General features: G+C 36.0%; 1 protein-coding gene across 6 annotated transcripts in view; it reads right to left on the bottom strand.

Moving 5' to 3' along the window:
* The window catches only part of kcnc3b (potassium voltage-gated channel, Shaw-related subfamily, member 3b), a 70,618-nt gene that overhangs the window by 41,352 nt on the left and 13,013 nt on the right, over positions 1 to 16,253 (bottom strand). For all 6 annotated transcript variants that reach the window (XR_012368174.1, XM_055181339.2, XM_055181340.2 and 3 more), the window contains exon 2: positions 15,168 to 15,827. Coding sequence is in view for 5 of the 6 variants with exons in the window: in XM_055181339.2 (XP_055037314.2) it covers positions 15,168 to 15,827 (660 nt within the window). In the remaining variant the exon portion in view is untranslated. The remainder of the gene's footprint in view (positions 1 to 15,167; positions 15,828 to 16,253) is intronic.

Here is a 16,253-nt window from a genome sequence, read left to right as displayed (position 1 = left end):
ATAGCAGGTACATACTGTATGCATGCATGCATTTTAGTGTGTATTTATTAGTAGGAAAATCTTAGGTTTGGACATCTCAACAAATTATTCATTATTGTTTCAAAAGTGCAAAAGTTTTTTATGATTATGGTTTAGTCTTTTATGTTTATAAAAACTTCATGGTGAGATCACTTAACCATACTGAGTGTCCACCTGTCAAGGTTTTGCCATTGCATTGCTATGTGTGTGTGTGTTGTCATTGTCCTATCCCTGGATATGGACACAGATTTCCTGAGTCAGCAAATAACATAAAAATAAATATAAAACGGCCAGAAGAAGCGGAGATGGCACCATCAACTATTTGCTCTTGTATAGCTCAAAGGTAGAGGATTACATTAGCAGCACAAAAGGTCATGGGTTTGAACCCATGGGACACACATACTGATAAAAATATATACTTTGTAATGCACTGTATGTCGCTTTAGATTAAAGCATCTGCCAAATGCATAAATGTACACAAGAAAATTAAAAGACTGAAAGGGTGATTATCAATAAAAGTCAATATTTTATTATCAAACAATAAAACTATTGGGGCACTAATACTTTTTTTGCTTTTGCTCTTTTGTAAAGACAAAATTAAAGTTTAAGAACATATTTTTAAAAAAGTTAAAATTGTTGGCAACTTGTTGCATCAATAACCTCATGGTTAGTGTGCTGACATATCCCTTTTATATCATTTATATTTCTCAGCAAAAAGTACATTCTGATAAGAGAAATGAATGATCTGAAAACATTAGCTTAGCTTTTCTACTTTTACCATAAAATGACAAATAAACCGTTTGGTAGAGCACGTTTTTGCAAAACTATTATAAAACACACATTTTTGTGTCACCAAGTAACATCATTTTGTAAAGTGAGGGCTCTTAAAAATATGCTTTCCTTGCAAAAATTCACTAAGAAAAGTTCACATGGCAGGAGTGATTTCTTTCTCTCTGACATCCATCTAAGAAGAAGTGTTGTGACAACTGCTGTTGATTGACACACTGACATTTCGTGCATTTTTTGGCATAAGATACCTCAACCAGATGGCAGAGATGGCTCAATCAGTTAGATACTCCTCTCAATAAAATATATTGACTAAAAACGGTAGTTAAAGGGATATAACACTAGTGTGCTCACGGCAACTCGAGTTCGATTCCCGTCTCTGGTGGCCTTTGCCGATCCGATCCCGCACCCCTATCTCCACCCATCAATTTTTTGTCTACTCTCAACTATTCTGTCTAAATAAATGCATAAAAGCCCCAAAAACATATAACTTTAAAAAAAAGTTTTAGTATTATATATAAAAGAAAAATACAGGATAGCCCATACACCATAAAAATACATTTCTTTAGCCAAAAATATGTTTTAAATATATGCTAAATACACTGTGTAGAAATTAAAGCTTAATTAAATATTTTAGAATTTGAAAATATATTTAGTTTTAACTTTCATATATGAGAATATACATATTTCTAGTTTTACAACCCATATGGCAAGAAATATATTTTTTCTGGCCAAAATATTAAAGTTTGAATAAAATATATAAGTATGTGTAAAATATAAAATTATATTAAAAGTATATTTTTGCTGTTGACAATATATTTAATTTTAATCTTTTTAAACAGGTTTATAACATTCAAAGTTTTTCTTCCAATGCAACGTGAATATAAATTATTTAAAATATATTTATTTTTAAAATTTATTTCAAAATATACAAAAATATATTGAAAAATAATTTTTTGTTAACATATTTAAAATTATAAATGTCAGCAAATATGTATTTTTTGGCTATTTTTTGTATATTTTGAAATATATTTAAAATTATATTTGAAAATATATTTTTTTAGCTTATGGGATATGAGGAGTTCGATTCCAAAAGCCGCTAAATGCCATCTCTGTCAAAAATAAGATAATGAGATAAACTCAGCCTGCATTATACGTTCATTGAATTCTTTCACTTCAAATCCAATACACTGTAAAAAAATTCCGTAGAAATGTTATAGCAGCTGGGTTGCCGGTAATTTACCGTAGATTTAAATTTATGTTATTTACTGGCAAGAGTTTGTTCAAAGTTAAATAAATTTTAAATATTAACAAGTCTTTTTCTTTACAGAATAAACTATAAAATAACAGCCTCATGCAAAGCATTCTGGGAACCAGAAATCATCATCAACCTTTTTCTGTTTTTTGCTTCAGATTTTGTTTCCCAGAATGTTTTGCTTGATGCTGTAGTTTTAGTTTTATTCTATAAAGACAAAGACTTGTAAATGTTTAATGTTCATTTAACTTTAAATAAAATGTTGCCAGTAAAAAACATACATTTAAATCTACAGTAAGTTACCGGCAACCCAGCTGCAATTTCTACGGAATTTTTTTACAGTATGGCCACTGGCCATTCAGAAATACCATTTTCTTGGCAGAATCCATAAAAAAATCTGGCAGAGTCTGATAAAAAATGCTCATTTACAAAAAAAGACTCACTTAGAGGGTTTTGGATCTGAGCTCTTCATATATATTATAAATATAAATAGGATATAAATCACATTTACAACATTTGTATGTATAGAAAATAAGAAATAAGATTAGGACTTTACATCACACATTTTCTAAAAACTAAGATTTACATTTACGCATTTGGTGGAAGTTTTTAAATTACAGTGCATTCAAGCTTTACAAATTATCAGTATTTATTGTGTTTCTGAGCCTCAGTGCATTGCAATACTACTGCAAAGGTCATGGGTTTGATACCCTGGAACACACATAACACTAAAAGAAATGTATAGGCTGCATTAAATGTAAGTTGGTTTAGATTAAAGTGCCTGCTAAAGGCATAAAAAAGCTATAAATATAGTATGTGTGTTCACTGGGAAAGATGTCATATCCTAGTTATACATTCCCAACATTTCACACTGTATTAATAAACGGGACAACATGATCCCAGATCATAAAGATCTCAGTCTATGTGTGTCAGACAACAGTGCTGTTTTGATGTGGCTCAGCAGGATATGATCTCATCACCACAGGAACTTCCAATTATCACAGAGATGAAATTACCCAGCAGGTCCAAGCTCAGGTTCCCAGTGGATCAGACATGAAACTAAAGAGATTGACACACACACACACACACACACACACACCTGTGTCAGGGGAAACTGAAACGCCTCATGTTGAAACTGTCAAAGGTCTGGCGCCAATCATTCACACTTGCCAGAATGAAGAGCGTATGTAAAGTATACATGACCGATAGTGCACATACTAGTAAATCTGAGCTAGGGTGTGTGTGTGAGCATGGGAAAAATGTGTGTCATTGTGTGAAAGGATGATAATACCCAATGGGCATCTTTTGGTTTCAGAAGAAGGAGTTATGACAGAGAGTAACTCAAACAATGCTTGCAGAGTTACAACCAATCAATAAAATGTGGAGATGTTTGTTTCATTCACAACATTCAACAACTCTTACGTTTTAAGAATGGGAATGTGCATCTCACTGGCCACATTGGTTTTTAGAAGACCACTGGATTCATACAAATGCTCTGACTGTAAGTCACCTTGGATGAAAGCGTCTGCCAAATGCATCAATGTAAATTAAAGAAAAGACGATAAAAATGATTTGTGAGAGCTTCCACTGCCATCCCTCAAAACATGAAGTTATGAACCTCCACACCAGCTTCTCACTGGAGCCTTGGTGCCACCACCGATCACTGAAGTGCCCGTCAAGGACATTAGGATGAAAGAGGGGGACGGCTGTTTGATTCGCCCATGGAACATGACAGTAAACTTGTCTTTGTCAATTAAGCAACCAGGAGCCTGGATGGCGAGCCTCTGGGAAAAGCCAAATCCACAGGCATCACATAAGAGCAGCTCATCTGCTCGGTGTCTAAAGCCATGTCAAGACTGGGAATAAAATATTCATGGAGCAGGGCGCCAGAGTCTCTGAACTCATAGTGGACCTGCAGGTGAGGAATCACGAGACAGACAGATTGGCAAAGAGGTTGAACCAGACTCTATAGACACAACAATTATTTTAAAGCGGGAAGTAGCGTATCATTTGACCAAAGTCAAACCACATCCATTTAACAAACACCATCATTAACTCTTACTTGTCTCTGGATTTCATTCTTACAAAAATGATCACAAATCTCAGTTGCACAACTATGCATGAGCCAATCACGATCAAGACTTCTATATGTATTTTATTTCACACCATAAAAACATACAGAGGAGGCATATTTAACAGATATTCAAATCTATAAATCTGGGTCAAGTAACGTGGGAATGTGTATTTATCAATGTGTGCATGTTTAATGAACACTGTAAAAGATTTGCTGTAGTTATGCAGCTGTTTGCCAGCAACTTACTGTAGATTATTTATTTTATTTACTGGCAACAGTTTGTCTAAAGTTAAATGAGCATTAAACATTAACAAGTCAAACAACAAAATAAAAGTCTCATGCAAAAGCATTCTAGTAACCAAAAATCCTCATCAACCTTTTTCTCTTTTTTTCTTCAAACTTTGGTTCACAGAATGCATTGCATGAGGCTAATATTTTAGTTTTAATCTGTAAAGATAAAGACTTGTTTATGTTTAATGTTCATTTAACTTTGAACAAACGATTGCAATGAAAAACATACATTTAATTCTACAGTAAGTTACCGGCAAACCACTGCCAGTAATACTGTCATTTATACAGACGTGAATGTTTTTTAAGGTCCAGGGCTAAAAACCTTGTGCAAAATCACAGTGGATGGCTAAAAATGAGATCAGGACTGAATGTACATACCCATATAAAACTTTTATTGCTCAGACTCTCTTTAAAAGCTCTGGAGATTTGATGCATGCACTTCTCAGTTGTGTTTCATTTAAGCATTACAAAAATTTCTTAGGTGAAAATTGGAAACAGATATCAACCAATTGTTTAAATTTATTAAGAGTATGGATCTCCCTCTCTCTATATATATTATATTAGATTACATACTGTAGATAATCTGGTTTCTAGAGACCTAATCAAAAGTTTCACAACTCTATGAAATCCAGTTGCTCTCCATTTAATCTCACTGCTGTCTTGGAGAAAATGGAAATTTAAATTGGATTTTGTACTGTACTGTACATGTTTGATTATTTGTAAACCCAGACAAGTTGAATTTACTTAATTTTTTAAGAGCAACAGCTTTTTTACATTTAAGTACATTTAACTTAACATTTTTAGTAATTCCAATTTAATTCAGCAAGTTCAGTAAACTTGATTTTAAGTTGATTTAATTTAAAAAAAATTGTAACATCAATTGCTCTGTTCAACAATGAGTTAGTGTTATAAATAGCATTAAAACACAAATGTCATGACTGACTATAAGTCAGTATCCACATAACACAAACAAACTGTGTTTTTCACATGAATTGTCAACTGCTACACAGGGTTCACGTAAGTAAACACTGATCACCTGAAGGGTGACTTCAACAAAATGATAATTTACATTATAAATATAATAGCTTAAACCTCTATGACATTTTATTAACAAATATTTAAGAAGTTAACTTTTTATTAGTTCTTATTCTGTAAAAAAGCATAAATAGACCTCATAAATCAAAATATTCTGGCTTTATGGGTATTCTTTACAGCAAGTAATGATAATTTTAAGTTAATTCCAATTGAAGGGTTTAATGTGTTTAATATGCTTAAAAGTTAAAAAAATCTTAGTTCATTTAAGTATACACGGTTTCATCGGACGCACGTGATACACGTCTGGATCCGAAATTTACTTCCGGTTTCATTTTTTTTAATGCTCTGACTAGTTGCTAAACTGATCTCTTGAACAAATTCCTCGTCGAAAATAACAAATGTTTTGGTTTCCTAGGTAATCTATGTGTTGTTTTTTTGCTTGTTATATAAATAAACTACGTTTAAAGTACTTTTTTGTTATTTATTATTAGCGGAGTTTACTGGAAGTTACGTGCGGACGGCGACAGCCGCTTGTTTTATGTTGTTACTGCTGAAAACACAAAATATTAAGTGATGTTTACTCCATTGTTTAAGTAAAGATAATATCTGCGTTAATAGTAAACTGTAAAAAAATCCCATAAAAAAATCCTGTATTAGATAAAATCTGTGAAATTTCAGAAAAAAACATACAAAAATTTGCATAAAAATACACTAGTTTACCATAGTATTAAAGGCGGGGTGCATGATCTCTGAAAGCCAATGTTGACATCTGAAATCACCTAAACAAACATGCCCCTACACTGTAAAAAAAATCCGTAGAAATTGCAGCTGAGTTGCCGGTAATTTACAGTAGATTTGAATTTATGTTATTTACTGGCAACATTTTGTTCAAAGTTAAATGAACATTTAACATTTGCAGGTCTTTGTCTTTACAGAGTAAAACTAAAGGACAGCATCAGGCAAGGCATTCTGGGAAACAAATTCTGAAGCAAAAAACAGAAAAAAGGTTGATGATGATTTCTGGTTCCCAGAGTGCTTTGCATGAGGCTGTTGTTGTATGGTTTTGTTTTGTAAAGATAAAGACTTGTTAATATTTAAAATTTATTTAACTTTGAACAAACTCTTGCCAGTAAATAACATAAATGTAAATCTACGGTAAATTACCGGCAACCCAGCTGCAATAACATTGAAATTTTTACGGACTTTTTTTACAGTGTACCCAATAGAATCTGGACCTTCTTTGACAGACCGCCCAACACATACACGTTATCGGTTAGTAGACACGCCCCTTACTGCTGATTGGCTACAAGTGTGGTACTCGACCCGACTCCCCTTTTCAAAGCGTTTCTCAAAATCATGCACCCCGCCTTTAAAGTGTAAAATATTAAAATATAGTTTAAATCTGTACTTTTGCATCAAATCTTGTGCATTTTAATGAAGGATAATTACTTGGGTAAAACATTAAAATTGGCTGTAAATATGCACTCTAAAAATGGCTGGGTTATTTTTGACCCATAATGGGTAAATATTGGACAGAACATGTGCTGGGTTAAAAATTTACCGAATGCTGGGTTATTTTAACACAACTGCTGGGTTATTAAACTCAATGGTTGCATAACAACAACCCAACATTGGGTTATTTTAACCCAGCACGTGCTCTGTCCAATATTTACCCATTATGGGTCAAAAATAACCCAGCCATTTTTAGAGTGTGGTGAAAGACTGCTATAAAAGTAGTTTATTTTACAAGTAAAAGTGCAAATGTATTGATATGAATTGTTTACTTTTTCATTACATTTTATAAAATAAATCATGCATTATTAATATTTAATGTAATAACATTTATTTATTTGTAGAGATCATTGTTAATATTCAATATGAATTTCCTTTTTAAAAATGACCAAACATTGATATAAAAGAACTGTAATTATGTTTTTTGCTAGCCGTTCTCACCAAGATGCGTACAAATGACACGCAGTGTGATTTGCGTGCATATGATACGCCAGTCCTTCCCATTCACTTATATGGCGAATTTTTTCGTGTTGTTTTATTTAATGTTTTCCCATTGTCGCTTGGGTTTAGGGTTAGATTTCACATTTGTTTAAGCACGTTATTTAATATACAGGATATGCTTTGTCTATATTCAAGCCATGGTCGCTTGGAGTTGGGGTTAAAGATGGGGTTTGGGTTATGATGTCATTTTTATATAACAAAAAGTTGTTCTAACCCTAAACCCAAGCGACAATGGGGAAAAAAAACAGATAACAAATGAAAAAAATATAAATAAAATGACACGAAACGATTCGCCATATGGGAAGGACTGGCGTATCATGCACGCAAAATCGGAATTTGCCGTATTTGCACGATAATCACACTGCGTGTCATTCATACAAACGAGTGTTTATATAACATGTGTAAGTATTTATAAGTATGCAAGTATAAAACGTGACAATATGTGTGTGATTAGTAGTGTTTGTCAAACTTATATTTTTTTGCAACAGCATAATATGACTGCTACTGTATGTTTGGGACAGGATCATCCCGGTGGGATGATTGATGTTCCAGGACCCTGAGGGTCGGCGTGTCTCTGCACAGGATAGGAAAACTGTTGACAGTTGGCAGACTTTATGCCAACTGTACCCTTGATAAGACTGGGACAATCGCATTGTATTGTTAGACATGACCTTCATATGCCAAGATGCTTACATCAGCAAACATGCATTATGTTGTCTTCACCAGAGCAATGACATTTGATATCCACAAGAATTTAATGCTGAAATAAGATCCTATACTTCCTTAAATAATGATTTTTCAAAACCAACATGCTAACTGATACTATCTCTTTATACTGTAAATCTCTTTATATAGCAATGCGCTCAAAAGCAATCAAATGAGTTTATCAGACACATAATGGCCAGAATACAACCGAGAAGAATAATTATGTCACATTGTGCTACCTATATTATTCTGTACATTTTCTGAAGTGTTTTTTTTTACATTTCTATATATATATATATATATATATATATATATATATATATATATATATATATATATATATATATATATATATATATATATATATAAGTGTGTTAGTGCCCAATACGGCTGCAAATATCTGCTTATCACCTTCAAATGACATGTGAGATAAAACCCCAGGTGATACATCTACACCTTTTTCACACCTGCTTTCTGATACCTGTACCTGGTTGTTGTAATAAATGATCTCACGGTTACATTAGAAAATACCCTTTCTGTCTCTCTACAACACCTTTTTTTTATCGCAGATGAATTAAATTATCAATTGTAGTCTGGTGGGTTAGCACACACACACACACACACACACACACACACACACACACACACACGTTTGCCTTGATTCATATTCCTTTGAACCACCAATGTTTTGTGACCCAGCATAGTGCATCAAATGCAAATCTATAAATCTTAGTCTTAACCTTCAATGTTTACTGATCTCTTTTAAACGCATGTATCAGAGGATTCAGTCTCAATAACCTTCAGGAGTGTCAATGCACAGTGTGTGTGTGTCGATTGGATCTAACAGACAAAGACAGGGCGATCAATAAATGATCAATCAATAGCTGCAAGTGGGGGGAGGAGGACGGCCGATGCCTTCAGTCATAATTGAATACATTAAATCGAGTCCATAAACCATCTCTCTTTTATTCTCCGTCTGTCTCGTCCTGTCCTTTCTAGCCACTCCCACTATTAAACGTCCACTCGTAATCCATTTATCTTTCTGCTCCATTCCTCAGTCACTGTTTTTCCCATATTCCCTCTTTCATTCCCAGTATATCTTAACGTCTCTCTCTAATCTCTTGCTCCAGTGCACAGCTCTGACTGCGTAGAGTGGGATTGCGGCACTATGTGTGTGTGTGTGTGTGTGTGTGTGTGTGTGTGTGTGTGTGTGTGTGTGTGTGTGTGTGTGTGTGTGTGTGTGTGTGTGTGTGTGTGTGTGTGTGTGTGTGTGTGTGTGTGTTGGTGAGAGAAAGGACTGGTGCTGGTATGAATAACATGTGGATTATCACTCGGCTCATAAATGTTACACACTTCACCCGTGCTATGAATCGCTGCTAAATCACATCAACAACATCCTTCCAGTCACCTTTCCTTCGCTGTCCTCCAGATGCCCGTTTCACTACAGCCCTTTTTCTGCATCGTTCTCTCTTTGTCTGATGTCCTAATAGATGTGAGTTCAGTGAAATGTAACTTATGCAGGTTACGTATACGAGTATGATCGGAGCAGAGACATACAGTACCATCACAACAGCCTATACATGTGATATACATGCTTACAAATGCTGGTTTCTGAAAGGGTTCTTTGCGGCGATGTCATATTTCATGTCATGTTTTTAGAAGAACCATTTCTTTCTTGCCTTTTTATAGTCTGGAGTATCTAATTTTATGCATACGGTTCTTTATGAAACCATATAATCAGACAAAGACCAGTTTTGAAACCTTTATGTTCTGGTGCACAAATGGTACTTTGTGGTCGAAAAATGTCTTACAAACTATGATGAGGTAAAAATGAAATGTTTGCTATAGACGGTTTTATTAGATGCACGTGTGGTCCGAACTTTACTTCTGGTTTCAGTTTTTTTTTAATGGTCTGACTAGTTGCTAAAGTGAACTTTTGAACAAATACCATGTCGAAAATAACAAATGTTTTGGATTCCTAATCTACGTGTTGTTTATTTTGCTTGTTATCTAAATAAACTAAGTTTAAGTATTTTGTTGTTATTTATTATTAGCGGGGTTTACCGGAAGTAACGTGTTGACCACGAAAGCCGCTTGTTTATGTTGTTACTGCTGAAACCGTCTATAAGAACCTTTAACTCAAAAGTTTTTTGGAGAACCTAAAATAGTTAACCTTAACAGTTAAATAAACAATATGTCTGTGCCATCTAGCCTACCGATACAAATACATACGGATAATTTTTCTTTGTACTCATTCTTTCAAATTATTGTGTCATGAAATTAAAAATATTCACACAGCTTGAGTACGGATGCGTTTTTCATTGCAAAAATAAAATCTAATCTAGACGGATCATCGGCTATTTTTAAAGTGCATTTCATTGCTAAAAAACAATGTTATTTTGTGTATTTGGTATAATACAATGTGCCCGCGTGGTTTATGGTTAAAAAACACATTATTTTCCACATACCGTACATTTTTGTAGCTCCAGATATCCCTGTCTTCTGATTTTGTACAAAACTCATCGATTTGAAAAGCGCTGTTTCCTTTATTGGCCAGATAATCTGTACGTTGTGATTGGCATGAATACTTCTGACGGCAGCCGGAAATGTGACGCTCCTTACCATGTTTGAAAGATTTGCTCACAATGCAATGCTAACAGGAGTTAATTTACAGGCTATGAGTCTAAAGCAGGAGGAATTATGATAATGTCGGTCTTGTACACATCATCAATCCCAGGAAGGTAACTGTTGCCTACAATCCATGTGTTTGTTGTAGTCCATGAAAAGGGATTTACGTTGAAGACGATAACTCGCGTCATCGCTTACTTTGTGGTTTGTACCTTTTGCATACCATTAACATGAACATGAACACACACTTAAACACTAAAGTACATGAAAAAACGTGAATCGGACCATAGGTGCCCTTTTTATCAGTGATTTCACAAAGTAAGATGTGACCCTGGATCAACATTTTTTGTTGGTCCTGGATCAACGCTTTAATCCAAGAAACCCCAATTAATCCTTATCTCAAACCCTAACCATTTACCCCTCAAATTAGTGGGAAATAATAGTTTGAAAATAATATTTTAAAAACGCCTTAACCCAATCCTAAATTTAACAATCTGTCAATTCCTCCAGAAAACAGTGTGAGGCGTACTTGAGAGTTTACATGTCAGACAGAAATTTTCTGGATTAGTTTATTGCGAAATTATCGCTTTGTGCCAGGACAGCACAAGACTTTTAAATTCTTGTAGTATTTTTATTTTATTTTAATTTTAATAAAACCATGGGAACCCCCCTAATCTACACTAGTCAACATTTGAAGTGGATCAAAAACATTCATCAAAGTTGTCCCAAGACAAGAACGGGTAATTGGTATTGGTTTTAGGACAAATTTTAGGAAAGGTTTTGATCCACTTCAAATGTTGACTAGTATACATCAAGACATCTGTCTCTGGCAGAAGGTTAACCTACATGCTCATAAGGTGGAGTCTGTGAGCGTTCATGGGTGGGGAGTAATCAATGTGACATCACATTGATAGGAGATCCCCAACAGCCTGTTTTTTTGTAACTGTTGCGGTTTAAGGAGATTACACAAAGAAAAATAGATGGATTCGTATAATTACAGCATGTTTCTGCACACACTCTGACGTCTCATTTTCTGATGGAAAAAAATTTAAAGTGCGTTTTTTAGGTTAGGGGGGCTTTAACAAAAGTTTATGACACACGATTTGTCCAACAAATGAACGCAACTTTTATTTTTTCTAGTGAACGCATTTGCACTTCAAAATTCATAAAATTTGTATTAATCTGTGAAGATGAACTTGTTGGACAAAACGTGTTAGTGTCATAAACCTTTGCTAAACAATGTTTTTGCGATAATCCAAAAGTCTGTGGAAAAAATTCATGTTTTTTTTGCGAGGGAACCAGAGTCTCTATAACTTTAAGTTTAGCCTACAAAAATGGCGGCTCGTGACTTCTTTTCTGAGAAGGCATAAAATGCAAAACTTGTCAAAATATCATAATCTGTGTAGCTCATCATGTCAAAATCCGTGTCCGCTACAGACGCTTCGTAAGGGTTTATGATAAAAGAGACGCTCACGTTTGCTAGATACTCCCTTAATGTCATGCGTAATGATTATAGTGTTAAGTGAGTTTCTTGCGAGGCATATATTAGCAGGCACATATTCTGACATGACACGCGATGCACATAGTTTCCCATGATGCACCGAACACTCCTTGGAAGACAAAAATACATCATCCCCGTGGCCCTCTATTAGATGCTTTATTTTTAAGATTATATAGCAATCATGTTGCTTTATGTTAACTGTATTAATAGTCCGATATATTGGCTGGGTTAATGAATTAGTCAATATTTGCCTATTTTAAGGTTATCGACAGCTCCCAGTTAATGCGCCCAGTTGGCGTAAAGCTGAATGACTATTCTGTACCAAAATCTTCCAATAACCTTGTCAATAGATAGGGTATTTTGTGATCAAATTTTTTGAAGTAAATGTTTACTTCAGTTGTGTGTACATCTTATTTGCTATCAATACACTGAATTACTTACAGTATACGGCCTCTCACTTTCAGCTCATTAACATCAGTGTCATTAAACAACCTATTCTGGTTAACCATTAGATTGTATATGATCATTTGCATTTTAATGCTTCAGTGCACAAAGCAATAGCTGTACAGTAAAGTGGCTGAGAAAGCAGTGGCGAATATTGACCTGCATGTGACATTTGAACATATGGAGATGCATTTCCCAAGTGTCCATTGATAAAACTCTAAACCTAGTTTTAAATGCACGCACACACCTGACAGAGATTGGGCAGGTCTCATCTACTGTATGCATATTAGTACACTGCTATACCGTTCAACCATTATGAACATTCTGCATGACAGTGAAAAATATGGATAAAGCAGAGAAATGCTTTTAAATCATCCATTGAATCTACAGTGCACTGCTTGAAAAGCATAACAAGGCATTATCATAACCACAAGTCTTTGGCCTATAAATGGGACGATGTGGACAAATGGACATGGATTTTCAATATATACCAAAAACCCATTTCCTGTAACACAACCTTAAGTTACTTCCTCCATCTCACACACACATGAATATACCACCTGATGTGCAACCACACTGAGGGATTCAGTTTCAAGCGTTTAACCGTCTCCATGCAAAGATATGAATCACAGTCTATCACGATCTTGCCATATCAACTAGATTTTATTAAATCTATCTGATCTCTGCAGTTTTTCCTCTGTAAAACAGTCTGTATCGGCAGTTATAATCCCATCGGAAGGAACACAAGCGGACGTTATTAGCTCTTAAAACACAAGCGTGCATTCAAATGAAAATTACCAAGGACACGATTAACAAGCAGGCGACCGTGTTTCCTGCGTGGAGCATCGCATGCATTAAACATTCATAAGAGCTGTGGGTTTTATGAGCTATAAATGTGGTTATGTGTCTGCTACTGTATGGTGCAGCACTTAAAGGCTGTGCAGATATGTGCAGGTTCTCAATCCTGTACATGTTGGTGCAACACATGATTCTGGAGACAGATGCCCTAGCGATGCCCGTGATACTGTAGGTCTGAACTCATTCGACTTTTGCAATGAGCATGCATACATTTTTATGTTTTAATGGCTCGTTTATCTTTTGTCTAAATTGTCTTGATTCAGCTGACAGATTTAGACTCCCTTGAACCTCCCTGAGGTCAAAGTGCATGGATAGATCACAAGTTACTCGGCTTCACTATGATGTATTACAAACACAAATTAATTTGTCTGACACTTTTATCCACAGTCACTTATCATAAACTTATGAAGTGCACAATGATTCATAGATCAATAAGCCTTTCAGCTGTTAGCCCACGATATGCTCCACTACCTGCACATACAAGTTGCGCTAACAAATGTACATGTTAAAGAGCATCTACATTTATTAATGACTTTATTAAGTCATTTCATTGATGCTTTTATCCAAAGTGACTTGAGCGAGTATACTATTACACATTCAGTCTGTCTGTAGTAATCTTACTTTAAGTATCTTACTCGAGGGCACAATGATCGTGGTGCTAAACTCACAACATTTTAGTTACCAAACCAAATATTACACCATACTGTAAGTATCTGCATTTTCAAACACACTACAAAGTTTGTTGAACAGATGCAGTGCATACTACGAGTTTTGTATACTAAGGCTGAATAAGCATCCATGCATGCTGGACCTGGGTGAACAGGGTGCAAAGATTTAATAATAAAGTACGATAAAGTTCAAGTAAATAGATCCCCTTTGTCGGGTTTGAACCTACAACCTTTTAGTTACCATCCCACTAGGCTGAACCACCTTAAATTAAGCTAAACACTAAAAAGCTGTCTATTGGTAAAATTATGCTGAATAGCCATCTATGCATACTTTTTTTGAAAAATAGGGGTCTTTAATGAAGTTCAAGGGATTAATTGCTATAGGTCATGGGGTTCAAACCTATAGTCTTTCAGATACCATCCTACTAAGCTGAACCACTTTAAGCTAAACCATAGCTTCTATACTAAGGGAGATGTTCATTGATAGATGCTGAACTATCAGTGCATGCATACAGTACCTAGATGAATATGGTGGCTACCAATAAAGCTCAAGGGTTTAATAGCTATACGTCATGGATACTCCTTGTGCGGTTCAAACCTACAATCTTTCAGTTACCATCCCATTAAGTGTAAAGCACAAATGTACATCAAGTGGCTTAATCATTTATACTAAGAAGACGTGATGCTTGCTGAATCAGTGCATGCATACCTGATTGAATACTGTCTGTGGTTACTAATGATGAAGCTCAGGGGCTTAATGGCTATCATGGATCACCCTTGTGGGGTTCAAACTTATAATCTTTCAGTTACCATCCCATTAAGTTTAGCTTAGGTAGCTGAACACTTCTACATTACGGAGCTGTCCACCGCTCAGTGGTGCTGAAAACTCACCCGCGCGTATTTGGATGAATAGGGGTCCTCGAAAAGCGCCCAGATCCTCGGTCTCCAAACGCGCCACCAGCCCGCCTTCCTGCCGTCCTCCTGCAGACAAAGTCGTTTTAGATCCTCGTCCCCCGCCACCGCCGGGTCGTCCTCCGGTACCTCCGGCTCGGGGTTCTCGAAGCTGTCCAGCGCCTCCTCCGCGTCCCGATGCTGCCGGTAGTTCATCCAGCAGCACGCCTCCACGTCCGTCTCGTCGATGCCCCAGAAGGCGAGCTCCTCCTCGAACAGCGGCCCGCAGACGTCGTTGGGACAGTGCAACTTGCCCGTCCTGTAGTAGTTGAGGATGAAGGAGAAGACTGACGGGTGTCGGTCGAAGAAGAACTCGTCGGACTTCGGGTCGTAGTCGAAGTTGCTGAACGCGTCCGGCTCAGTGAGCCACGAGAGCCGCGTACCGGGCAGCGTCTTTAGCGTGCTCCGGTACGTCTCGTGCCTCACGCCGCCGCAGTTGATGACGATCTTCTCGCTTTCCGACGGGCAAGTCATGTCGGCGCTGTAACATGCTTTGTTGGACGACTTGTTCCCACCCTTGCGCCCTTTGAATGAGGAGACACACACCGAACTGAGCATAAGGGAGGGAGAAGAGCGGCGAGGGGAGTAGAGAGGAGCAGGCTGGGAGGGGAGGGGGTTGGGGGGAAAAAGGGGAGATGTTTAGTAAAGGTAAAGATGGAGGGCATATATAACATTTAACAAATCTAGCTTAACCATACTTGCAGATGTAAAAAAATCCAAAAATACTGCAGTGCACACTATGACCTTGTATGTTTTTGGACACGCTTTCTGTAAAGCACTAAAACATTCAACATTCAACATTTAAAAGCTATCCATTAAAAAGTAAACATTTAAAACATCAATGAAAATAATGGCATCATAAACACAAGATGATAACCCATCTCAAACAAGATTTTAAGATCACATAAGCAGTGTTTTATTTTCTGAATTAAGTTTTGAAAAATCATTTATTGTATGAAATTGAAGGATATGTTTAACAGGGCTGCATGTTAAAGCAACATCATATTGACTGTAGATGTTGTCTCT

The sequence above is a fragment of the Misgurnus anguillicaudatus genome, chromosome 25, assembly GCF_027580225.2.
Source record: "Misgurnus anguillicaudatus chromosome 25, ASM2758022v2, whole genome shotgun sequence".
Classification (NCBI taxonomy): Eukaryota; Metazoa; Chordata; class Actinopteri; order Cypriniformes; family Cobitidae; genus Misgurnus; species Misgurnus anguillicaudatus.
The sequence above is the reverse complement of the archived record's forward strand: the minus strand, read 5'-3'. Positions and strand labels throughout refer to the sequence as shown.